This window comes from Mastigoproctus giganteus, chromosome 14, assembly GCF_048544385.1.
Source record: "Mastigoproctus giganteus isolate SK-2022 chromosome 14, ASM4854438v1, whole genome shotgun sequence".
In the NCBI taxonomy this organism is placed as follows: domain Eukaryota; kingdom Metazoa; phylum Arthropoda; class Arachnida; order Uropygi; family Thelyphonidae; genus Mastigoproctus; species Mastigoproctus giganteus.
Window position 1 is genome coordinate 28712003 of NC_143588.1, and position 26295 is coordinate 28738297.

The window sequence follows — 26295 nt, forward strand, 5'->3', positions numbered from 1 at the left end:
GACACTATATATGCCTTAGGGTACTGATGGCCTTGTACACACCCAGATAAGAACTCTGATGCCACTTCGATAATCACTGACAAACTGTAGCATACAAAAACATTGGCTGGATCGAAGAATGTCAGAAGGCTTTCCATCATGTTGTCTCTCTTAAGTTGTGATGGCATGTGATGGGGTGGGGGAAGAATTATTAATCCTCATGCAAGGCTTCGGAGGGGCCTCTCACGCTGTACAAGCCGATGATCGGTTACCATAGTTATTCCTTCGTGTCGAAAGGGCGGCAACCTACCATCCCAACAACCAGTTCGTCCAATTTCGGCGATGTCTTTTTGTTTTGTCTCAACAAATGACATTCCTGCCAATAAGTAGGAGTAAAGCAGAGGCGTAGTCCTACAGGAAAGCAGTATCGCCCACACTAAACATCAACATTCACTAAATGAAAAGTTTGGGACGATATCAGGAAAGAGGGAGGAAAAACCGCCTTGTTTTCTTCCGACACTGTAGGAGGAAAAGAAGATAAAAAAAAAAAGACAACCGTCATCGACCTTACATAACATCCCGTCAGCAAACTGCCTGAAAAAATAAACAGTTTTAAGGGCACCTTTTCTACGAACATGACATAAAAAAAACATTGAAATTACTGTGCTTTAATGGTTAAATTGAAGGCACTAATATATAGTACATTCGAATTAATAAAAAAAGTAAAATATACAAAATAGAGCATATTCTTAAGAACCTAAAACCGTTATCAATCTCCTAAAAAGTAACGTTTTGAGGCATACTGAGAATATCGATATAACTTCACTCTGTTCTTTGAGTCATCTACGCGCCATTTAAAAGAAAAGAAATAGCCTTTATGTAAATAAATTATTTTTGTTTTCCTTACATAAATCTATCAAAGAAGTTAAAAAACAAGATTATTTCAGAGCCACAAATTAATATACGCAAATACATCTCAAAGCATCTGTATCCTCCATTTCTTATAAGTAAAAAATATATGAGGGGAATGATTCATAGGCTATTAAATGTATCTAAAGCTTATGTGGAAACATCTTGTTAATATATTTGTAATTTGCTTCTGATACTCAATCGTTTTGAATTTAGTTTTTCATTTGGATTGAAGGAGACAATTGAAGAGATCGAAGAAGCAACGATTCTATATGAAAGCTGGCACAGGATTTTAATGTTCATTGATATAACGATGAGGTTCCAACGTTTTACTTGTAAAGTAATAAAAAGAGCAGATCTGGCTACTGTAAAGGGGTTATCAGCTTTCCGTTTAATCCACCTCATGAGCCGGCATTCACATCCGAAAGCACGTTTTTTGGTAAGAAGACGGTGAGACAGACCAGAAGACCGATGCATAAAAAAAATAAATAAATAAATAATCACTAGATTTATGCATCTAGCAGTATATTTAACCCTAAAGCTGATGTGATGCACAACAGTTAGTTTTGTGTCCCAAATGAGACCAAGATCGTTGTTTGTCAACTTATAACTGGAGATCCAAGAAGTACATCATATAACAGCTTCTTTTTTTTTTTTTTTTTCTTTTTTTTTTGACAAACGTTATTTGAGCACATTTGTCCTTGCTGATTTAAGTCGGCATCAGTTACGGTGTTATCAGAGGGAATGAATAATTTAACGCCATCTGTGTAAACCAAGAAATCTTGATCTGCCGCCAAGAAATGGTCGAAGTCAGCAACAAAAAGCATTGTTGAAAGAACACTCCTCGTCTCAAAATGTTGGTAAAAATTATCATGAGAAATTAAAAGACTGCTTTTCTTCAATAATTTAGTTAAAATTGTTAGTAGGTTCCTTCGAATACTGAGATAAAATTCAACAATGCACAGAAGGGCACTGGCTGATAATTTTTCGAACGCGGATTTTACGTCCAAGAATGCTAAGTCAAATAGTGACCTTTTGTTGAGAGAGGTAAAATAAGGTCTCAAGAAAATTTGTAGACGTCGATCGACCTCAAAGAACGTTATGCAAGTAAACAGTCAATGTCTGAAACAGTGTCCAATCAGTGTTTCAAGGATGACTCTGCTGAAAATCTTTAGTGGCGAGCAGCCAATTGAAATCGGTCTATAATCATTGGATTTCTAATTTTCGGGATAGATTTGGACAAATAAGAAAACAAAAACTAGGGAAGATTACAAAGCATTAATGGAAAAATTCTTGCAGCTTAAAAAATTTGCCTACAACAGAGTGGCAGAAGAATTCTGAAGAAACATGCGAATAACTTCGAAATGACTAGTGACATCTTTCAGGAATAGGCAATTAAGACATTTCAACTCAAAGAAGATCCGCCTATGGATAATCCCATGTGGAACGAGTTTATAGTTCTGGTATATAGTATAAATAAATAAAATAAATTTTCGGTTTATGCTCCAGGACGACCACACAGTCAGAGGAGTTCACAAGACAGAAAGAATAAAAGAAACAGTACCATATTTAGCAGTCACGGTGCTTGAATCGCGGTCACTCAAGGCATGTTTACTTATTGTTTGTTATTTGGTTTTTAGGAGCATTAGCAACTAAGGCCATATTGCTCCAGGAGAGAGAGAGAGAGAGAGAGAGAGAGAGAGAGAGAGAGAGAGAGAGAGAGAGAGAGAAGGTTCACAGTGGTATGTTGTTCATCTAGCCACTTAGGCTAGTGGCTCGTGGAACACCACCCTACTGCTAATTACTGTGGATTCGAGTCTGTGGATCAAGCCTTTGTCCTGCCTTTATTTTGAAAATATTTGCTTTAATATTTATTATTATTTTTTTAATCATATAATCGTAAAAATTTTATTTTTTAAGCCTAACAGAACACTCACACTCCTCTTTCGGAAACTTAACAACCATTTAAAACTCATGTTCAACATTCCAAATTTCATGGAATTACTGAAAGATACTGAATAAACAACGAACCTTCAGAAACAGATTTGAGAAAATTACTTCCATTTGACGTACAGTATTCTACAAAAAAAAAAAAAAAAAAAACTGTATGATTTTCCCTTAAAAGTCACTGTTTCTATTCGATTTTTTTCCCCCCTTTCCTTGTGCTTGGCACATAAACCTTGGTACCTCAGCGGTGTTGCGCACCACAAACCAGTACCCTCCTGCTCAAATATGCCAATGGATAAAAAGGTAACGCAGTTTACGAAGTTCCTATCTAAAATTTCACCCCATCCTACGTAAGCCAAAATACGACTAACGAATCACCTAAGGGTGAGACGAGTTTATTAAGTAGGTGGTCTTCCTATGAAGAAACAGGCGGAAGGTGAAGGCCAACAGATTTAAAAAATATATACTTTTAGAAAACACTCCACCTGTGTTTACTTAATAGTTAAGGATAGCTTATGTACCAAAGGTAAGATAAAGTAAACTGCTGTCCTGCCTTTATAATATAAAATGGAACCAGCCTTCCGATTGTCTTGAAAATTATCGTATAAAAAATATACGATTTTTTTATATCGTATAAAAAAAATCTTTCAATCTGCTAAAATTCAAAAATATTTTTCTTTTGTTGGCATTTCTAAGGTGGTGTATAAGAAGCCATGTACAGTTACATTCATCACTGGCTTTCGTCGAATTACGAGTATATCTTTCATAGCATGTGGCGAAGCAGCTTTAGCTGAAATGTTTCAAAAGAACAAATTCATTTTTTTTCTATCGTGACAAATTTGCGATGAAGATGCTTTGTTAAAAAATTTTATCCAGCGCATTTTTTTTTTATTATTATTATTAAACTGAAAAGTCCCAGTTCCAATCCCGTAAATGACGCGAGGAACTTGTGGGAATTTTCAGTCCATGATTGAGTTGGTCAGTCTCAGGCGATATTCTCGCCTGAGACTGACCAACTCAACCAAAGGTTTTTCTCCCTGAAACTCGAGTTTTTTGCACATCAAAACAGGCAAACCGATTAGAGAACATACAATTTACAGACATAATACAAAGGGTAGATGACAAAACCATTGCATCTCTGGTAGGCATAATATGACACTGGTCTAATCATCGATCCTAAGTTTTGCTCAGATCGTGTCACTGAAATTATTTTTGCAAGGATGGCATCTGATGATATCAAACGTCATCTTTGCAAAAATAACTCTTAAATTAAAAAACAGTCTTTATTTATTCCACATTGGAATAATACAGTATTTATATTTCCTTTTTCTTTTCTTTGCACCAGATGTAAAAGGTGTACCGAACCTTTTACATCTGGTAATAAATAAATTTTCTGTTTATACTCCGGGACGACCAAACGGAGTTTACAAAGATATAAAGAATACAAGAAACAGCACCGTATTCAGCAGTCACGGGCTTGAACCCCGATCATTCAAGGCACATGTACTTATGCACCCGCCCGCCTGAACACTAGGCTACGGCGGTTTAGATGAATATAAGTCAACGAAGAAGCGAGTGCTTGCCCTAGAGAAAAATAAACCAGAACCTCATCAGGGGCTCGCATATATAGTGTAACTGCTTGATTTAAGAAGGTTTAGTTTTACCGGGAGACTACTGTCAGGGAAACGGTAAAATTTTTTGTAATAAAAGGTAAAGTGGTCTAGAATCGGGGGGGGGGGGGGGGTGTTTACTGGCAGAAACAACTGATAATGATGCCAACAGATTGTCAGATTTTAGGGGGGGGGGTAAATAAAGCATTATAAATAAATAAATATTCATTTATTGCAAATACAGCAAGCCCATCACAGCATATGGCTAGGAACAGGTAAAAATACAACGGGAATGACATAAAATAATCGAGTGTATGTACATAGCAGATTTTATATAGATATTAACAATGGCTAGGAATTTTAGTTATGAATTTAAAAAAATTGCAGAACAGGACATTTGGCTTTCAGTTGCAATTACTGGGTTGGATTATTTTTCTTCATTTTATCAGAGATCTGACTCCTGTAGGCTTCAGAGTTGATTAACCTGTTGCAATCAATGTTGTGATGATTTATGAGGTGAAGAGATGCATTGGGGAACATTCTGTCCATTTGTTTGAGCCTGGAGAGGCTGGATTTGAATCGCTGGTTTCTTGAATTTTCCCTGTTGGGGGCAGCTATTATATTGGCTAAGTTTGGTGAATCGCATGCAGAAGTGATTAATTTGATTATTCATGTGGGGACTAATGACATCAAGAACGCGTGATAACGATTGGTTGGTTAAATATAGGGCTATGCTGAAAACATGCCATGAGTTAGGCCAGAATCCGAGTGTCTACAGTTCTGTCCAGAAGGTATTATATGCTTCAAGTCTAGAGGTATTATTATACCTCTAGACTTGAAGCACTCTGCAAGGCTTTGTGGGGGTGTAGATGATTGTTATAAGCGTGGCGCGCACTTGTAGGTAGAAGAAATGTATTTTGTAGAAACGGGATTCATTCTAACAAAGGTTGTAAGGGTTTGCCTGTATCATGGAGGATACCTCGAGCACTCCGGGAAACTGCTAGTTAAGATGGTAAGACAGACACGCGATTATATGATGATATGGGTTAAAATGATGCACATCTCAAGATGTGTGCAAGCATTACCTCCCCAGGGTTCGGTTCTTGGACCACTGTTGTTTCTAATTTTTTGTACATGACATCGACAAGAGGGTAGCGGGCGTAATATCAAAATTTGCAACATTGAGAGAGTGGTTAATGATCAGTGTCAAGTAAGGCTCCTTCAAGACAACTTGGACAGGCTTCAAGCATAGTCAGAATGATAGTAGCTATGTTTTAAGGCAGCAAAATGAAGTCTTACACATCTGGGAAACAGAAACCCCAAAATAACCTTTACAATTGGTGGGATTTGATTTAAAAACATTATTGGAGGAAACGGATCTTGAAATCATGATGCGGGCAGATATGAAATTCTCTGAGTGGGGTGGATAGGTAGCCAATAGTGTCCTATTGGCTACCTATCCACCCCAATAGTGTCCTATCAATAATTCACAGGAAAGCCAATAGTGTCCTATCAATAATTCATCGAACAATATCCTGTAGCGATAAAGAGGTCATAATCCCACTGAATAAGGCAATTGTAAGACCGCATTTGGAAAACTGTGCCCAAGTATGGAGACCTCATCTGAAAAAAAGACACTGAGCTTCTTGAAAGGGTCGAAAGACAAGCAACTCACATGGTGATATCCAGAGATGGATTTACCATGAACTAAGGAAGCTTAACCTTCAGGGCCCCTCACTTGCACGGCCGCGGCCAAGCAATGTGTTCACATGGTAATAAGGTTTTGTAAAATTTGCAAAAGTAAGATATTTTAACCAAAAAAAAAAAAAAAAAAAAAAAAAACCATTATTATTTTTAGGCCACCCGAATAATTAAATTCATCTGCCGAGCAGTGTGTACTATGTCTGTAAATTGCGTGTGTTCTATGGTCGATTTGTGGACGAAAAACCCAGTTTTTGGGGGAGGAACCGTGCTATCTACGCCTGAGACCGACTAACTCAGCCACGGAGTGAAAAAAAAAAAACCACTAAAGTTTCTCGCGTCATCGACGGGATTCGAACCCGGGCCTTTTCCACCCGGTGTAGAGAGGACGGCGTCGATACCACTGTGTTACCCACGCAGTCTAGATATTTTAACCGGAATGTTAAGGCCGCTGTCTCTTTCCACTCCGACTTGCCCTCCGTCACACTTTCCTTCGTGTCGGGTGGCGTCCGAGTGGTCGCCAATGTTAAAAAAAAAAAAAAAAATACAAATAAATTTTGTATTATTTTTCTTAAAAAGGGCACCAAAAATTGTATAAGTTTCAGGGTCCACAAAACCTGGATCCACCCCCGGTGATATCTGAAAAAGGAGCGACCGAATGAGGAAAGACTTCTATTATGTGGACTACAGAGCTTCGTAAATTGGCACCTTACAGAGGGCCCAGTAGTTGTAGTAGAAGGGTTTTAGGAGCACCAGTGACTAAGGCCATATTGCTCCATATATACTGTCTCTGGAAATTGCATGTATTCTGAGGTCGATTTTCTGTTTGCTGAACGAGAAATCCGAGTTTCCAGGAGTAAAAACCATGCTCCCCTCCCCTGAGACCGATAAACTCAGGCACGTTGTGAAAAAAGGCCCATACAAATTCCTACTTTCATCGAAGGGACTCGAACTCAGTTGTTTTGCACCGGATGGGGGAGGGGAAAGACGGCGATTCTACCAACTGTGCTACTCACGAGGCAGAGGGGACCTGATTGAGGTTTACAACGCTCTGAAAGGAGTTAGTAAAATAAATGAAGGCGAAATTTTCGCTTTTATAGAGAATTCCAGAACTAGGGACCATAAATTCAAATTACAGGGGAAGAGGTTTACATTGGATTGCAGGAAGTTATTTAACAGACGTACTGATTGCTGGAACGGTTGCCTGCTTGGAGAAATTCAAAGGTCAGCTGGATAGTTACCTACATGAGGAAGGAAGCACATAATCAGTCCATTTTCTTATATACCTTTTTATATTTTTTCTTTTCTTCCGTTGTTTTTGGCCGGTGCAGTAAAAGCCTGTGTCTTTCTTGCGCTATATGGCTAACATTGATACTATTTCCATCCTCACCTCTTGTCCTTTATCTAAACCAATAAGCTTTCCAATAAACGTGCTTTGGGTGTTCGAAACAAGAATTAGCTGGTAGCATATTGCAGTTGGCTTGTATCCCCCTAGCTTTTTTCTGCCAATACTAAACAGTTGTTAAACAACTATTTATTATTGGCAAAAAAAAAAAAAAAAAGCTCGCAAGTTGTAAACAAATTATTAATCAAGGTCGCCGTAGCTTAGTGGTTGGGCGCGCGGGTGCATAAGTACACGTGCCTTGAGTGACCGAGGTTCAAGCCCGTGACTGCTGAATACGGTGCTGTTTCTTGTATTCTGTCTATCTTGTGAACTCCTCTGACCGTTTGGTCGTCCCGGTATATAAACAGAAAATTTAATTTAATTTATCGATTTTGAAAATGCTAAAAGTCAGAAACTAGTTCTTGCCCAAATGTAGCTGGACCTTCTGGTATCTTCCCAAAGCTACTGTCCATCCATACTTCCACCTCCGTTGTATCCTGATGGTTCTGTTGCAACTACAGCTAAAAATAAAATTGACCATTACATCCTACTTTCCCTGATTCTTCCATGAATGATCTTGATAAATCACCTCCTACCATATCAAACATATTTCATTCAATACCCCTCTTTGTCGCCTCCGAAAGACAGCAACACTTCAGAAAAATCCTGAACAAGCTTGATGCCAAGAAATCTCCAAAAAAAACCACTCACTGGGGGCGATGGTAGATGGCTCTCTCTGCCTTCCAAACTCTTGACTAATGCTCAAGCCAGCCAAGGTGGGTCCTTTTACCGTTTCCTCCTGTGTATTAATGACCTTCTACTGACTGGAAATCCTATCCATAGTTTTCCTCATGATATTAGTTATTGTCGGTAATTCAATCATGCTACGCTCGCCTGAGACCGACTAACACAACCATGCTACCCTCGAGACCTCACATCATTGACGGGACTCGAACTCAGGTTTTTTCAACCCGGTGTGGGGAGAACGGCGGTTCTACCACCTGTGCTACCTGACGAGGGCTTAGGTAAAAGTGATTCTTGCACTGCTTCTACTGGAACGTGCAGCAGCCTGGAAAGCAAGGTGTCGAGGATTTCGAGCCCTACTGTGGGTCTTCACTGAACATACATTGGCTGTATTAGGGTAACATAGTAAGAACAGATGCAGGTATATGTGCATGTAGACTAATGCTAGGAGCACTGTAAATAAATTTGATGAATTTGAAGTCATTAAGTCATCAAATGCAGACATTGTGTGGATATCAGAGACATGGCGTCACTCAAACATAAACGATGCTGAATTTGAATATTGAGAGTACAACGTATACAGGAAGGGCAGAGAACACAGCGGGGTTGGGGAGGGAGGAAGAGAGGTTATGCCCTTTGTTAAGATGCATACTACATCTAAGGCAGTGTACCCTGTCGGCATGGGTGGCCAGTGCAATGTTGAATTAGTTTGGTGTAACATAAGCATTGGGAAAACGAAAATGAAAGTAGCAGTGTGCTATGGGCCTAATGACTGAGGAGCGGGCCAGTAATGTCAGAATGTCTTGTAATCGTGGATTTTAACTACCTAGATATTGATTAGAACTTATGCATTGGTCACTTGCGCATTAGCAAGAATTTTGTAGATTTATAGGATTACTGTTTTCTACAGCAGCACGTTAGGGAGGCAAAAAGAAGAAGCAATAATTTTGATCTGGTTCTTCATGCAACAGCGATTCTTCATGCATTAAGAATCTGCAGTTCTTAATCTGGATACACTGGGAGGAGAATCTGGATGCACTGAGAGGCAGTGATCACAGTATACTGATGTAGAATTTACTTAAGACATTATTACTGCTTCAGGGGTAATGGTAAAGGCTTTTGCTTTCATAAGAGCGACTACTATGGCCTCAAACGGTTTTAAATTGTATGCAGAGGGAACAACTGATGTTACCAACAGCAAATTCTAAATGGATAAGATTCAGGGAAATAATCATAGATGCTACTAGGCTGTTCATACCAACTAAGGAATACCGTTCAAGGTTATACCTAAATGGACGTCGGATGACCTGATGAGACTTGTGGCAATGAACTAAAATGAGTGAAATCCATATAAATTATCAGGTAACACAGTAGATAAAAACTAGTCGGTAATCAAGTCACAAAGGAGGTTACGCAAGCTAAGGCAGATTACGAAAAGTCTCCGGCAAAGAATGCTAAGAAAGACAGCTAGGACTTCTTTGCTTATATTAACATTAAAAAAAAAAGGTATTGAATCACATTGGTCCACTTGATGTCAATGGTTGATGATAATCCTGCTTATGTTGCTGACAAACTGAATACACATTTTGATGTACAATAGGAATACAAGAAGTTCATTAAAATCTAACAGGAAGCTAAAGGATTTTCTGATAACTGAGAGGAAAGTGGTAGATGGAACCTACCCAATAATATTAAGGGAGGCAGAAAAAGAGGTAAGCAAACCCTTAGTTATAATTATGAAAGCATCCTTGGATTCAGGAGATGTCCCCGTGGACTAGAGATGTGTGAATGTATCTCCAATTCACAAAGGGGGATCAAGAGGTGAAATGAGTAATTACAGACTCAGTCTGATGTCTATTCCAGAAAAAATAATGGAGTCACTGGTTAAAGGAGCAATGCAGGATCTTCTAGACATGAATGCAATTCTACTGCAGTCACAACATGGATTTTAAAAAGGGATCCTGTGTGACCAATCTCATTGGATACCATGATGCAGTAACAAAGGAACTGAATGCAAAAAATATTGTAATATCATAAGCTTGTATTCCAGGAAGGCTTCTGATACTGTTGCACATAAAATACTGATGTACAAATTGCAGCAATGTGGCATTAAGGAAAAGTTACTGCTATGGATAAAGGGATGGTTGGGTGGGCAAAGACAAAGAATGGTTTTCAATGGCCCTGCTCTACGTGGAATAATGTTATTAGTGGAATCCCCAAGGATTCCACTAATAACATTATTCCACGTAGAGCAGGGCCATTGTAGTTTTCAATATTTATGATACTGATGAAGGTATATCAAACTTAATATCTAAGTTTGCAGGTGAAACAAAGGCTGGCAAGGTCGTTCATGACAGTAATCAAGGTAACCTACTGTTAACCTACTGTAACAAGATCTTAGGCCAGTGGGCTGAAAAATCGCAGTTGAAGTTTAACATGACAAATGCAAGGTGCTGCATATGGATAGCAGTAATCCCAGATTAACATATTTACTGTGTGTGGTAATACACTCAGACTAGTGTAGTACGATCTTTTTCGTTTTCTACTACTCGTTTTTTTTTTTCGTTTTCCGCAAAAGATCCGAAGTTAGACATGAAGTTCTCTGAGCAGTGCAAACAGATTGCCAGGAGAGCTCACGGGGATTTGTCAATGATACCCAGGAACTTTGCTACAGGGATAGAGGTGAGGTGATTATCCCTTTGTACAAGGCCGCACTTTGAGTACTGCATACAAGTATAGAGGTCTTATTTCAGGATGTGGATCTGCTGGGATGAGTGCAGAGAAGGACAACGAGATGGCTGACGGGAACGAAAGGGTGTTCTTACCAAGAAAGGCTCCAGTTCTGCAAATTGAAGTGCTGAAGACTAGGCACCTGTGATATGATCTGATGGAGGTGTTTAAGGGTTTGAATGGGTTGGGCAAGCTCAATGCTGATGATGGCATTCTTCCTCTTGCAGAGACTACAAACATAAGGCAGCATAAATTCATAAATTCAATAAATGTGCTGAAGTTTCTCTTCAGCAAGCAGTTGGCTGATTACTGGGCCAAGCTTCCATCGTTTATCTTCAGTAACATCCAATTTCTAGACAAGACCATGTGTTTATATTGGGGATAAGTCTAACTTCTAATGTTGCTTGGCATAATCATATCAGAAATATTGTTTCCTCTGCATCTTAAAAATCATGCTTTCTTTTTCGGTCTCGGCCTTAAGTTCCTGTATAATTATCTACTGGCTCTGCAGAGATCATAAATCCACCCTACCTAGAGTAAACTATTGTTCCCACAAATTCGGGAGTTAGCTGAGAAACAGGTGTAGCCGGATAATCCACAAAACTAAAGAAAAATTCATAATAGTACCATATTGTTTTTTTTTTAATGAAACCCTCAAACACGAAAGGTATTAGAATTTATAGTACTTTAATGCCGTGCGTGGATTGAAGACTGAAAAGACGAAAGAAAGATACTTGCCGACATTAGACTTGAATTTCTATAGATTGTAATTTTCCGGAAATTACTGTTCCAGAAAAAGGCTGTTCCAGAAAATGGAAGTTGATGAAATAAATGAGGAAGAAGAAAAGCTGGTTCCGTGAGTTTGGAGTTGGACAGTAAATGGATGCTGACTGGTTGTGGCACGTGTTCGAACTGGTTTAGAAGAGAGAGGGGAAAAATTATAAAAGCCGTTTCAAAAGAACAGTGCCCACAGAATTAATTATCTATAGAAAGGGAGCAGGAGAAACTGAACGCCTATGAGTCAGACTGGAGAGACTTTGCAAGAGATGGGTCATTAATTAACCTGACTACCCCGTTTTGAAGGGAATCTAAAAGCCTGAGAGAGAGAGAGAGAGGTTTTTGGGGGCACCCTCCCAGATGTGAGAACAGTGTTTCATGGTAGGGCGGATTTGAGATTTGTACAGAGTGAGTAGCCTAGTTTTAGATGAAAAGTAACACAGAGAACGAAAGAGAAAACTGTTTTTTAGATGCAGTAGAAGCAATATAATTTAAGCAAATTAATCTGCGTACCTACTCGTATTATACTCATATTTATAAAAGTATACTTCAGCGTGACGCGAATTTTACATAAAATTTAATTTGCATATTTTGTGAAAGAGGAAAGCAATATATTTTCTCTTACCCTTGGTTGGCTTTCCAGCAAATGGTACAAAGGGTACTAGGAAAGTTTTGCAATATGACGCAACAATGAATCACAGGAAGCTGCTTGTTGCTGCATGTTGAGACATGTTCCTACGTGCATAGTAGCCGCCGCGCCAAGTCGATGGGTTCAGTTATTCATTAGTAGCGAGAGTGTAAAGTGCTTGCGATGGCATCGTGGTCACGAAATGAGATAAGGACAGTTTTGCGGTATAATTTCGTGCATGGTTTAACCATAGACCAGTGCTTAGAAGAAATGACTCTTGCACTAGATGATGATTGTCCACATCGTACAACGATATTCAGGTGGTATAGAGAATTCCAAAGGGGAAATTTCACTCTGGAGGATTCGGAGAGGCCGGGAAGGCCACGAACGTCAGTTACGGAGGAAAACATTACTGCTGTGAGGAAAATGCTTGACGAAAACAGGCGAGTGACCTACCAACAGATAGAGGATACTTTGGGCCTAAATGCACCAGCAATTCGTTCGATTCTGCAAGATCATTTGCACGTGAAGAAACTTTGTTCTCTCTGGGTGCCGCATCAACTGACTGAAGAGCAGATGACACGACGTGTGACTTGGTGCCGGGAGATGTTAAAAAAGTTTGATAAGGGACAATCTCGGTATGTGAACAACATCGTGACAGGTGATGAGACTTGGCTGTACTATTACGATCTGCCGACCAAGGCTCAAAACAAAGTTTGGGTCTTTGATGACGACGACACACCCGTAATTGTCAGAAAATCCCGATCTGTAAAGAAGAAAATGATAGCTGTATTTTTCAAATCGAGTGGAATTGTGGAACGTGTCGTTTTGGACACGCAGAAGACAGTCACAGCTAAGTGGTATACTGAACAATGCCTGCCTAAAGTCATTGGATCTATGAAGAACCTGCGGCCAAAGTCAAGAATGGACACCTGGTACCTCCATCACGAAAATGCTCCAGCTCACCGCGCCAAAGCCTGCACCGAATATTTGACCACGACAGGACTGAAACTTCTCGAGCACCCTCCCTACAGTCCAGACCTTGCTCCCTGCGACTTTGCACTGTTCCCGCATGTGAAAATGAAGCTAAAAGGGAGGCGGTTTTCCAGTGATGAGGACCTTCTACGGGCTTGGGACAACGAGTGTGCTTTACTCCCTAGTGAAACTTGGCAGAACTGGTTTAAAGATTGGTTTCGGAGGATGGAGAGGTGTATTGAATGTAGAGGAAATTACTTTGAAAAAATTAAATAAACAAAGCTGTATTGCAAAACTTTCCTAGTACCCTTTGTATTAACAGAAATTTCAAAACATCATCTGGTCAGAGATAACGGAATCTCCTTGATATCTCATGTAGTCGAGTCGGGTCTCCACATAAAGCATATGATTCACTTCGAATTCATTGGGGTATTCACTGAAAAACTAGCAAATACTCCAGTTAATCTGCCCCCGAATAATCAGGAGTCTATATATTATAAAGGAATCAACAACATGGTTTTGTTATGGATAGTTCAGTTAATTTATGAGCACATCACAAATTAACTGAACGAAGGGAATAAGTTTTATATAATTTACTTCGATTTTAGAAAGAGGTTCTCTCTACAATCCTAACAGTACGATATGAAAGAAGAATTAAATAAATATTTCAGAGGTAGCCAAATAAAACATAACAAAATTTGTAAGACATTTTATTTTGTTTTGTTTTTGCAGAAAATGATATATAAATTTTGCTTCACTGCATTCTTCTGACATTTTAATGCCAAATATCATCCTGAAAATTACAATCAACAGAAATCGAAGTAGAACGCCAAAAAGTAACGTCAGTTTTCTCAAACATCAGCCAGTGGTTGTTGATGATGATGATGACCAATGGTTTTCGCAATTCAATTACCGCAACTGTTCGGAATAACTTTTTTAAAAAGAAAAAATAAGAACCATCCTACAGTTTCTTCCTATTCTGATAATAATGTAATTATTATCAAAATTATTACATAAGCCCACAGTATTGCAGCTTTAAATATGCTACTCAGTTTATCTATGAATCACTATTTGTTAAAAGGCATCAGTCAAGAGAATTTTTTTTTAATTTCCTAAAAAAAAGTCAAACACTTTTTAAGTAATACAAATTCATATTCAAAAGTTCTGATAGTGTGTATTCTTCTCTCATTTCCTATTTATCCTTTACCACTAAAAAAATTAAACAATACTAATCACTTAATTTTAAATTGAATTTCGAAAGTTGTGAACCCCATTTAACAAGTAGCAGGTTTTGGCACAAGGAACTTTTTTTTTTTTTTTTTTTTGCATAAAATACATTATTTTTAATTACTTTCTGATAGGTAAGAAGGGAAACAAACTAAACACATTTAGCATATAAAATTTTATTTGAAAATAAATCGTTGAATACAAAATGTGAAATAATAAAAATTAAAAAATTACTTGTTCATCTCTCTCTCTCTCTCTCTGAAGTAGATGGCCAATTCAAAAACTCTTGATAAAAGTTGTTATTTTCAGGTATATAACCATTCATTTTAATTTTTGTCACTTTCATGGGCACTTTTCCTAATGGATATAAAGAATTATTTGGTAAAGTTACAACTTCTAATATTTTTCATGAAAAATGTATGAGTTGAGTCCATTGATGAAACTTGAAGCTATACCCCCCCCCTTTTTTTTTTTAATCGGTGAGGTATATAAAAAAAAAAAACAAAAAAACAATGAACTTATTCCAAATTTTAATTTATCTCTGTTCACATGCTTTGTATCTTCTGAATCCAAAATATCTTCTATTTTGAAGGCTCACTAATTTTCACAACTATTTCTGAATTTTCATATAGGCTGTATAATCAGTTGTTTCCTTGATACTTTTTTATTGTTCCCAAATCCCTATCGCATAAAATTTCACACGGTAAGAAGCTGTGTCCTCTGGTGTGGGGGGGGGGATGTTGAATCTCCTCAAAACAACTTATTTCTTTAAGTGCGAGTACATACCCTTAAGTGTCTGACTTTTGTTTTGGCCCAAACAGGTGTTTGAAAAAAAAAGGCGAAGTTCAGTAAATTTTGATGGTACCTGTTTCCAAATATTAAGAAATCTTTATTGCAATAATAATAATGATAATATTAAAATTCCATGAAGTTGTCGCAGACATTCTCTCAGATATGCCAGACAAGCTGTACTTGCCACCTGGGAGTCTAAAACGCTGATGGAACTTATATTCTGGGAGGGCGGCACTCAAGTCAAGTAGACCCAATTTCGGCCAAGTCCGGACGGTCTGTGACAGCCAAATCCTCTGCTTGCACCTTCACGATGGTGGGACTGTTAGTAATCCTGGGTATAACCCCCATGCTCAAGCGCACTATGGGTGACAACGCAGGTATGAACCAACCTAAGCAGAGTCGAGCTGTGGCGCCCACACCACTTGGAGGACTACCGCCCCTCTGTGTTACCAGGCAATACTAGATGATAGATAACTCTCATCAACCGGTGCAATACCAACACTTTTCTTATTAGAGGCTTGAAGTGGTGGAACCCATGTTTGGTCTCCAGAGCTAAGTTCCAGTCAACCCTTCCCCCATCATTTCCATCATGCAGTATGATTGATGATTTTTGAAGTTATGATGAACATCATGGCGAGATCCAATCTTCCTTACATTTCGAGGGTACAGCTCTAAAACGGTGTTCGCAGGCCGGCCGCTAGTTAGTACACCGGACCGAACCTATTGTTATGTTTGTTTGTTATTTTGGTTTTTAGGAGCATTAGCAACTAAGGCCATATTGCTCCAGAGATATGCGGTGGTCATTCCCTGACCTTTCCGCATCCTCTATATTTGATAGTCACGGGCTCGAACCCAGGTCTAATCAAGAAGCGTGTGCTACGCACTACTACTCCTGCCCACCTGGCTACGGAGGCGCCGACCGAACCTATTGGTAACTCACTAGGAGGCTTCCGGATCAGCTAGTGTATAATCTTGCTACCTCTACTCTGCCAGATAGTGACTGGAGGGAGTCCGAGTAGTGTATATGTGGGGGCATTGTCGAGACCACGTTATGTCAAGGATCTGGGTATATTCTTACCATGTGTACGGCATATCCAAAAATTTCATTACTTCATAAAGCATGTCCCCCCCCCCACTTTTTCTTACTATTGAATACACCATGAATTATTAAACCAATAGAGTAAGCTTATCTGCGAAAAGATCTAAACCACCCAAACACTTCCTAGTTAATTTCCCAAACATACGTGGTCTCAGGTTGTTGTTTGTTTGTTTGTGTGGTTTTTTTTTTTTTTTTTTTTTTAGGAGCATTAGCAACTAAGGCCATATTGCTCCGGGATATGCGGTGGTCATTCCCTGACCTTTCCGCATCCTCCGTATTTGGTGGTGACGGACTCGAACCCCGGTCTACTCAGAAGCGTATGCTACGCACTGCTGCTCCTCCCCACCTGACTACGGAGGCGCCTCGTGGTCTCTGGTCTAATCTCAACGATGTCCATTTCCACTTACACTCTGCCAAGCCCCATGTACTTTTTCTGACAGAATGTCAGTTATTGGTTGATTCAACTACTACTCATCTCAGTCGCCCAAATTATTCGCTGTGTTATTCTTTTCGCCTCAAAGGTGGTACTTGTGCATATGTCCATTCTGATATTCCCTGTCAGAGACTTGGTAATTTGGAATCTCCTCTTTTCGATCATCCCTGGCTTAAAATCTCTCTACCTCATTCTTTCAAATACATCTGTTGTCTCTACCATTCTCCCAACTCCACTAATCACTTGAGCAACTTGACTTTCTCCAGTCCAACTTTCCTAACAGTGAGGTAATTTTCCCTGGTGATTTTAACGTTCACAACTCCAGCTGGCTTCCGTTTTCTAGTCACGCCAACCCAGCTGGTCGAGATGCTGAGTCTTTTGCAATTACTAATGAATTCACACAGATTGTTCATTTACCTACCAGAATACCGGCCAATCCTAACCATACAGCCAACACGCTTTATCTTTTTCTCACAAACAACCCTTCTATGTACACGGTCGAAGTGAGTGGTCCTTTAGGCACCTCAGATCGCAACTTGGTGATTGTCTCTTCTCCAACGGAGCCTTTATCTCATGGCTATTCCTAACTTCGTGTTGTTTGGCATTACAAGAATGCAAAATGAGGTGACCTGCGAGACTTCTTTTCCTTGGTCACATTACTGTTTCAAAACTTCTGACGTCAACGTTTTCTCAGATCGTGTCAGTAAAATTATTCTTGTAGGAATGGAATCCTTTATTCCACACTCCACTTTAAAATCTCATCCTTTATCTAAACCTGGGTTTTCCAATAAATGTGCCTTAGCATATTTATTGGAAAACCAAGAGAAGAATGTTGCATATCGTAATTGGCTTGTTTCCAATTCTTCAGTTTCATTTTTTGCCTACACCAAGGTTCGCAACAATTGTAAAGCAGTTATTAATTAGTCCAAACTAGATTTTGAACAGGCTAAGAGTAGAAAACTTGCTACTTGACCTAACTGTAGCCGAACATTCTGGTCTCCTACCAAAGCTATTGGGCGCAACTTTTGCCAATCTCTGCTCCCACCTCTGTCAAAATCAGATGGTTCTGTTGTCACTTCGGCCAAGGATAAAACTCATCTGCTAGCATCCCATTTTTCTTCCAAATCATGTATTAATGATCTTTGTAAAACACCTCCCACCATTCACAACACGCTTCATTCAATGTCTCCTGTGGTCTTCTGTCAAAAGGATGTCAGAAGGATTTTGATGAATCTTGATGCTAAGAAAACTCCAGATCCTGATGTATTTCTCCACTTGTTCTCGAAACCTGTGCTCCCTTACTTACTGCTGTTCTTTGCCTCCTTTTTTCACTTTCTTTTTCCAAGAGTGTTTTTCCTTCTGCTTGAAAATTTGCTCATATCCAGCGAGTTCCAAAAAAGGGTTACAAATCCCTCCCATCCAATTATCGTCCCATTGCAATTACTTCTACTCTTTCTAAAGTAATGGAGAAATCAATTAACAGCCAACTCTTAAACTACCTAGAAACCTTCCGTCTGATCAATATTTGGCTTATATTACCCATTTATGGACAAATTCAATGGAAAAGTTCGGTGAAACACAAGCAGTTGCTCTTGACATCTCAAAGGCTTTCGATCGTGTTTGGCATAAAGGTCTTTTAAACAAGCTTCCATCTTATGGTTTGCCAACTGTTTTTTGTAATTGGTTATCCAGTTTTCTCTCTGAACGCTCATTGAGGGTGATGGTAGAAGGCTCTCTGCCTTCTAACGTCTCCACTAATGCTGGTGTCCCCCAAGGTTCAGTTCTTTCTCCCACTCTTTTCCATTGACAGGAAATCCTATCCATAGTTTTGCCGATGATAGCACATAGCACATTGCATTCCATTTTTCATTTTGAGAAAACTTGCCTTGCTCAATCAGCTGCAACTTCTCGAATATCCGCTACGAATTCCTTAAATGCAGATCCCCACGTAATTCTCCAATGGGGCAAAGACAACTTAATTGATTTCAATCCTTCTAAAACTCAGTCTTGTCTTATATCTCGCAAAAAGGATTTTTCTGTTCCTATGTTTATCTTTGGTGACACTCCAATTTCTAGGCAAAATGATTTATCTCTTTTCGGGATTACCCTGACTTCTAATCTCTCTTGGCACAAGCACATTACAAATATTGCTTCCTCCGCATCTAAAAAACTTGGTTTTCTCTTTCGCTCTCGGCGTTACTTTTCTTCCAAACAGCTGTTCATTCTGTACAAATCGCAAATCCGCCCCACCATGGAATATTGTTCCCACATCTGGGGCGGTGCCCCCAAAACCTCCCTCAGGCTTCTTGATTCCATTCAGAAGAGGGCAGTTAGGTTAATTAATGATTCATCTCTAACAGAGTCTCATAGACGTACTGTTTCTGCTGCATGCCTCTTCTACAGATACTTCCATGGGCACTGTTCATCTGAATTGGCTTCTATAATTCCCGCTCTCTCTTTCAAAACAGTCCGAACACGTGCAGCCAACATCCATTTACTGTCCAACTTCAAACTCACAGAACCAACTTTTCATCTTCCTCGTTTATTCATTCAACTGCCGTTTTCTGGAACAACCTTCCTTCGTACGTATTTCCTGAAAATTACAGTCTACAGAAGTTCAAGTGTAATGTCAACAAATATCTTCTTTCGTCTTCTCAACCTCCAACCCATGCACGGTACTAAGTATAATATAGGTTCTAATACCTCTCGTGTTTGGGGTTTCCATTAAAAAAAAAAAATTCGATACGTTGCAATGTTGCCCTTTACGATCACCAGGCTAGAGGTTAACAGTAATAAATAGAGAGCATTGATATATAATACATAAGGAAATACATATATGGAAGTACAGCTCAAACCTCCTAGTATAATACAGTTATTTACAGTACAATATATAAAGAAGATATTGGCGGAAATAAATAATTTCATATACATATACAGTGAAACTTCCCTTTAACGGACAGCCATGGGAAACGAAAATGTGTCCGTTAGAGAGAAGTGTCCGCTAACAAGAAGTCTGAGGGAGGAAAAAAAAAAAAAAAGGAAGAAAGAACAATCGTTAAACGTTTAATGTAAAATTAAATTAAATTATATACAGATTTTGCACAATATTTTTGTAAATAATATACATATAATTGTGCTATGCATATTATGACTTTATCTTAAGAAAAATACATACAGTAATCACTTATTTTCTTCTGCACCTTCTTCCGGCTGATAATTTTGTTTTCAACATTTGTTTGGAGCGAAGAAACCATCGAAAGTCCTTCAGTATCTTCAGCAGCGAAAAACATTTTTAAACGATTGATTTGTATGAGCGCTTCTTCTATTTTCATCGGTGGTTCGTCGTTAATATGTTCTTCGACAGAATGACCTCCTTCCATTTCTTCATCCTCATGAGGAACTTCTTGAAAAATATCGATGATAATGTCGTTGATATCTAGAGCACCATCTTCTGTAGTGAGGTTCGAGTCTATATCTTTGTAGCTAGGGTCACTTGTAGCGGAAGTATCGTACATTATCAATAGATGTTGAAGTTCTTGCTCTTCTTGGTGCTCCACATTGCTGTTCACAATTTCAATTTTTGCGTTTGAGAAGCCAGACTTTACAAAACAGTTCACGACAGTTTGTTTTCTAATTACGTTTACTGAAGAGGAAATCCATTGAATCGCATCTAGGATGCTGATTTTCTTTGAAAGGTCACTCGCACATGTTACATCGTTCAGGTTTGCAATGAGATGTCTTAAAACACGTTTTCTGTAGTGAAGTTTAAAATTTTTTATTATCCCCTGATCCAAGGGCTGACACTCTGCAGATGTGTTTGGTGGCAGAAAAACGATTTGAATGTTGGACAATTCAATGTGTGGGTGAGATGCAGCATTATCCATGAAAAGAATCATTTTTCTCTTTTGACGAATCATGTTTTGGTTAAAGTGACTTATCCATTTGCTCATGATATCTCGTGTCATCCACGCTTTTTTATTAGACTTCCAGTCAACATTCAAAAGATTCAACTTTATGCCCTTGAAACAACGAGGATTTTGTGGTTTTCCTATAACAAGAGGTTGTTCAAAGTCTCCCAGCATATTTGTACACAATAGTACAGTGAAGCGTTCCTTAGAAATTTTTGCGCCCTGGCACTTTTCGTTTTTTAGACTCATTGTTTTTTCAGGAAGATCTTTAAAAAACAACCCTGTTTCGTCACAGTTGTAAATATCCTTAGCTTCATTCCGGCATCTGATATTCAAAATCCGTTTTCCTTTTCCAGTTCGTCTCCGAGTTTTCTGTCTGGCTTTATCTTTGTTAGGTCTTTTAGCATTGCTAAGTTTTTCTGATGAATGGGGAGCTAGCCCATCCCTTTTTTTTTTTGGTAGTTGTTGGCGCATCGGATTCTGTGGCCATAGTGCACCTCCCAAGGTTTTTTTTTTTTTTGCAGTACTTTGATCCAAACCCGAGGCGGGATTCGAACCCGCGACCTTTGGGTTGCCAGGCAGGCACTTTACCCACCCGGTTAGCCCGGTCGGCTGTAGCCCATCGCATCAACCCCCAGCCTGGAGGACCAGGGTACCTCTCTTAGTCTGGCTCCTCGCTATTCAACTAACAACTAAATTTAATTTAATGTCTAAACAAAGCAACAGGTTGGGGAAAACAAGATGGGTGCCACGCACGCGCTGTCTTGAATACCTATAAGACTAGTTGTTAAAAGGGAAACGGTAACTGACTCATGCCCTTTTTACAAAAACCAAAAATTTTAATTCTTGATTTTTCATAGAAAATAGTCCAAAGAGCTACTTCATATTTAACGAAAACTAAATAAGATCCAAAATGGCCTGAAAAATAACTGATGCCAAGAAAACACCGATTCAACTGCCAAAAACGTTCGGCAGTAAGACTCCGGCGAAACGACTGCGCGAAACTTTTCACTCGATTTTCCCCATTTCAAAATACATGGTACACATGACAATGTAGTTTGGAATTGGAAATGAGTGCGCTTTTACTTATGCTGTACATTTTTTTTTTTTAAGAGAAAAGTAAACTGCTTATGTCCGCTTAATGTAAAAATTTAATCGCTAAAATCCTGTTGTATTCATTAACGTTATCTAAGACCAACCAACCGTTCTCAGCTATGTTATTTTTAAAACTTTCGAAAATGAGAAATGTTCCATGCCACACTGCATGCGTGATTTTGCAAAAAAATAAATAAATAAAAAACCTACTCGTTCGGTAATTTCATCCGTTTATCATTCGCTCTGGAAGTATTATTACAGTATTATTTGACAAATTACAAGCACATTATATATTTTTTAAATGCTAAAAAAAAAAAAAAGCTTTAACGCATTCAAAGTACAGAACTTTTCGCTTCTCACAGGCTAAAAATTACTTCTCTAAATAAACAGGAAAAAATGTAAATTCATTACTGATTGGGAATGAACGAATGGCAGAATATATTTATTACAAAATTATGACAAAATGCAAAAATATTTTAAATGCAATAATGAACTATTCAACCGTAAACATTTAATACTGCCTAACTACACAATATCCGAACTCTAGTCATCAAATATCAAACAAATAACTCACCTCTGTTATTATAGTATTAGTAACCGCTAATTAAAAGCGCTCACAGATCGCCTCAATCACTTCCACGATACCAACTTCGACAAACCAGATAATTGCAGCATAAAACTAGATCGCGTTTGCTCCTCTATTCGTTTATCGAGTTTCGAAATAATCACATGAAACCGGAATTTTACTACCAATTTGCTTAACTAGAGCGCCAGGCGAAATTATGCACGTACTTTCCTGTAGGCATTTAAACACGTCATTAAACACACCACCATATGGCGCCCGGCGTTCCTAATTTTAACATGACTTACCAGTTTATTGATTGTGTGTGTGCGCGCTTCATCGTACGCAATATATTATGAAAGGTTAGCATTTTATTTTCATTTAAAGAGAAGCTAACTTGCAACGAATTAAATATCTATAAGAATGGTAACTTTTCTTACCATCTTCTTTCAGAGTATTTTAAATTTTGGTCTGTATTCTGTGTGAAAGTCTGCCATATTTATTTATGGTAGGTAATATATGAAAAGTACTTCAGAAGGTTATCCCACCTCAAACTGAAAGCCGTACTACTCACAGCACAACAAAACAAACAATTTAACTAACATTGATGATGAATTATAGCAGCAAAATTGATGAGGATTATTAGTAGCAGTATTAAAATGACGGAAGCGAACTTATTCTGCATCTACCGGGGAGGGACTCCTTTAACTATTCCCATTGCCTACCCAAAATTCTTCCTTGAATTTTGCCAAACTCTCTGTCTCGGCCATCCTAGTAGGCAACTTATCCCACCGTTCCACACAATTTTGCCCAAAGTAAAACTTCCTAAGCTTCCCTAAGATTTTTTAGCCGTGGACACCGTAGGAGGGGGGAGGATTAGTTTTTGATAAACTTTTAAGTTCTTTTATTAATCTTCGTTGCTTTCTAAATTGAGAGAGGGGTCATGGTCAGTATCGGATGATACTGACAATGATCATCCATGATGCGTTATATTGGAAATGAAATGTCTATAGAATAAAGTTCGCTTTTCCTATGGCTAATTGAACAATTAAAGCAAACTATTCTTAGATGTTTATCACGGTGATATTCGTTAACGAACTTAAGAAAACATTCCGAGTTTTTTAAAAAAATATGTAAAAAAAAATTAATGCATTTTTTTTTTCGAAAACGAAAAAAAAAAAAAAAAAAAACTGTGTTGCAAAAAGACAGAGGAAACTCTATGGTACTACCTCTACTACGACAATGGAACAGAGAAAGGATCAAATTGAGTCACAAATAGAATTCTCCTTGGTAAATTCGGAGAGTTGACAACTACGATACTTGTATTTCTCTAATTGAGATTTCTTATATTTTTTGTGCAACTTTCCTTTATTTATTTATTTATTTTTATTAAACGTGCTAGTCGCTGCTGAATTTTCTTATAAACCAGAGGCTCCTAAAGTTTGATTCACGGAGAGCTTTTGATGCTTAATGTAAAATGGTTGAATATGGGTTTGTACAGCAACATCAAAAATGCGCTGGACTCTTAACATCAGATCCGGTAAAAATTCTTGGAATTAATCAATGAACTTCTGGACCAAAGACATCTTCACAGAAACGAAATGTGTAGAATTCTAGTGCGATATCTACTATCACTCGAACTATCTTTTGTAATATATTTTATTGAGGGCAATCTGTAATGCATTTTGTACATAACTAAAGATAAATATATAACCAAAAACATATTCAAACAGTTGCTGTTATTTGGTTTTTAGGAGCATTAGCAACTAAGGCCATATTGCTCCGGGGATATGCGGTGGTCATTCCCTGACCTTTCCGCATCCTCCGTATTTGGTGGTGGTCACGGGCTCGAACCCCGGTCTAATCGAGAAGCGTGTGCTACGCACTGCTGTTCCTGCCCACCTGGCTACGGAGGCGCTTCAAACAGTTGCATAGATACGATAAACATGACAAACACGATAACTACTACATTAATTTATAATTATAAATAAATAATTTATCCACCTATATAGTACAGCAACAAGGGCAACTGCCTACAGTGTCACTTTTCAAAGGCACCTACTAAGTTTCGGCATCCGTAGGTCGCCAAGCAGTAATTGCTTCATGTTCAGGACTCCTCTATCCTGATAAAGTTCCTGCTGGCTTCAATGTATACAAGCAATCCTATACAGGTCTGAAATTTGGCTGGCTGCTGGAGGAATTCATAACAGTTTCTTCAATTGGGGTTCTGATTAGCGGATGATCACAGGCAGAGGGAGTACGGTTTCTTCCCGAGAGCTATTCCGGGGGTTTTCAGCTCTCACAACATGCATCTGACTGCTGAACACACAGTGCAATATGGCCTCAGATGCCAAAGAGCTATTATAAATAACTAAAATAAAGAACTTTGAATAAAACGGATTCATTTCTCATCACTTTTTTTTTCTTCAAAAAGATGATATTATTACAGAATATTTAAACTGGTGTATCTCAGGAGAAAGCTATCCCACAACTTATAAGAATGTACACATTAATCTTAAGTGCACATTGATTTCTTAATTATTTAAAAAACTTGCATATCTATAAAAAGAGGGAGAATGCAACCTGCACAATTATAAATCTACTAAATGATTAATACAATGGCCAATATGTATGCAAATTTGCTATTAAACCATCGTAGTTCCTTTCTATATGGTGTTAGTTCGATGGCCCGGATCAATACATAACTTATCCACCTCACCGCCCAGCAACATTGGCAACTGCCTACGGTGTCAGTTTTCAAAAGTTCCTACTAAGTTTCGTGCTCTCCATGAGTATTTATTTTATAAATATTTATAACAATATTATAGCAGTAACGCACTCTACCCAACATGTCAGTTAGGGAAGTCTTTATTCCCATCCGTTTACCGGAAGTGCACTTTAATGAAGTCAGATTGCAATTGCATCAACAAAAGCTTAATTTCACAGTAACAACTTTTTACCTTACAGGGTATAAATTAATTCCTTAGAGAGTTCCTTTAAGGGACTTTAAAAATATAACATACCGCTTATAACGCTGAATAACAATTTAATATATTAATCACTAAAACGGATATTTTTATAAATATAAGCAAATCTTTAACAACGATCGTGTTTATTTAATAAACTTTTATGTAAAAAAGCTTAATAAAATATTTAATGTTTCAAAATGACAGGACCGAAATAAAAACTGATAGCCTTACAAAAGCAAAAAACAGGGAAGTACCGAAACACATAAACAGTGGTGGGAAAACATTCAAAAATTTATTACAATTACCTGATCCAGCTTCATGGAAACGCTGTGGTGCTGAAAAGCGCTTTCCAATACCGTCGGCTATGGGATAAATGTCGTTCTCACAGTATTTACCTTATGACTTTCTCAGAGCGCAAAAACCTTGGGTAGGTACTGTAGACTATAATTTCAGCTCTTTAAAACAATTTTAAATGGAGAATTTCTCTCACACTGCAAAAGCACTGTGCTTGTTAGAGTAGTGAAATGGCAGCTGCTACAGAGCAGTCCGTGTTGCTTAACGGGACGCTAGGCCAAATGAACGAGCATGTTCGCTCTCACAAGCATGCTCTATGTTCTCGTTATAGAGACATGCAATGACGCACCCACACATTCTGTTTTCAATCCCCCCTTAATAGTTCCCTGCCATAATCCGGCATCACACAGTCAGTTAACTACAACCTTCCTTATAAAGGCAAAGTGTACCGGCACGTGCTTGAAACGTCAGACCAGTTGGTCGCCGTGGCGTCGAAAACAGAACAGGTACAATGGCAGTGAAGTGTACGATG

At 38.5% G+C, this 26295-nt stretch overlaps 1 protein-coding gene across 1 annotated transcript in view; it reads right to left on the bottom strand.

The window, feature by feature from the left end:
• The window catches only part of LOC150075035 (tensin-2-like), a 737845-nt gene extending 711816 nt beyond the window's left edge, over window positions 1-26029 (bottom strand). The window contains exon 1 of the mRNA XM_090389056.1: window positions 25775-26029. Coding sequence (XP_090245182.1) covers window positions 25775-25789 — 15 coding nt within the window. The 5' untranslated portion in view covers window positions 25790-26029. The remainder of the gene's footprint in view (window positions 1-25774) is intronic.
• Between the last annotated feature and the right edge of the window lie 266 nt (window positions 26030-26295).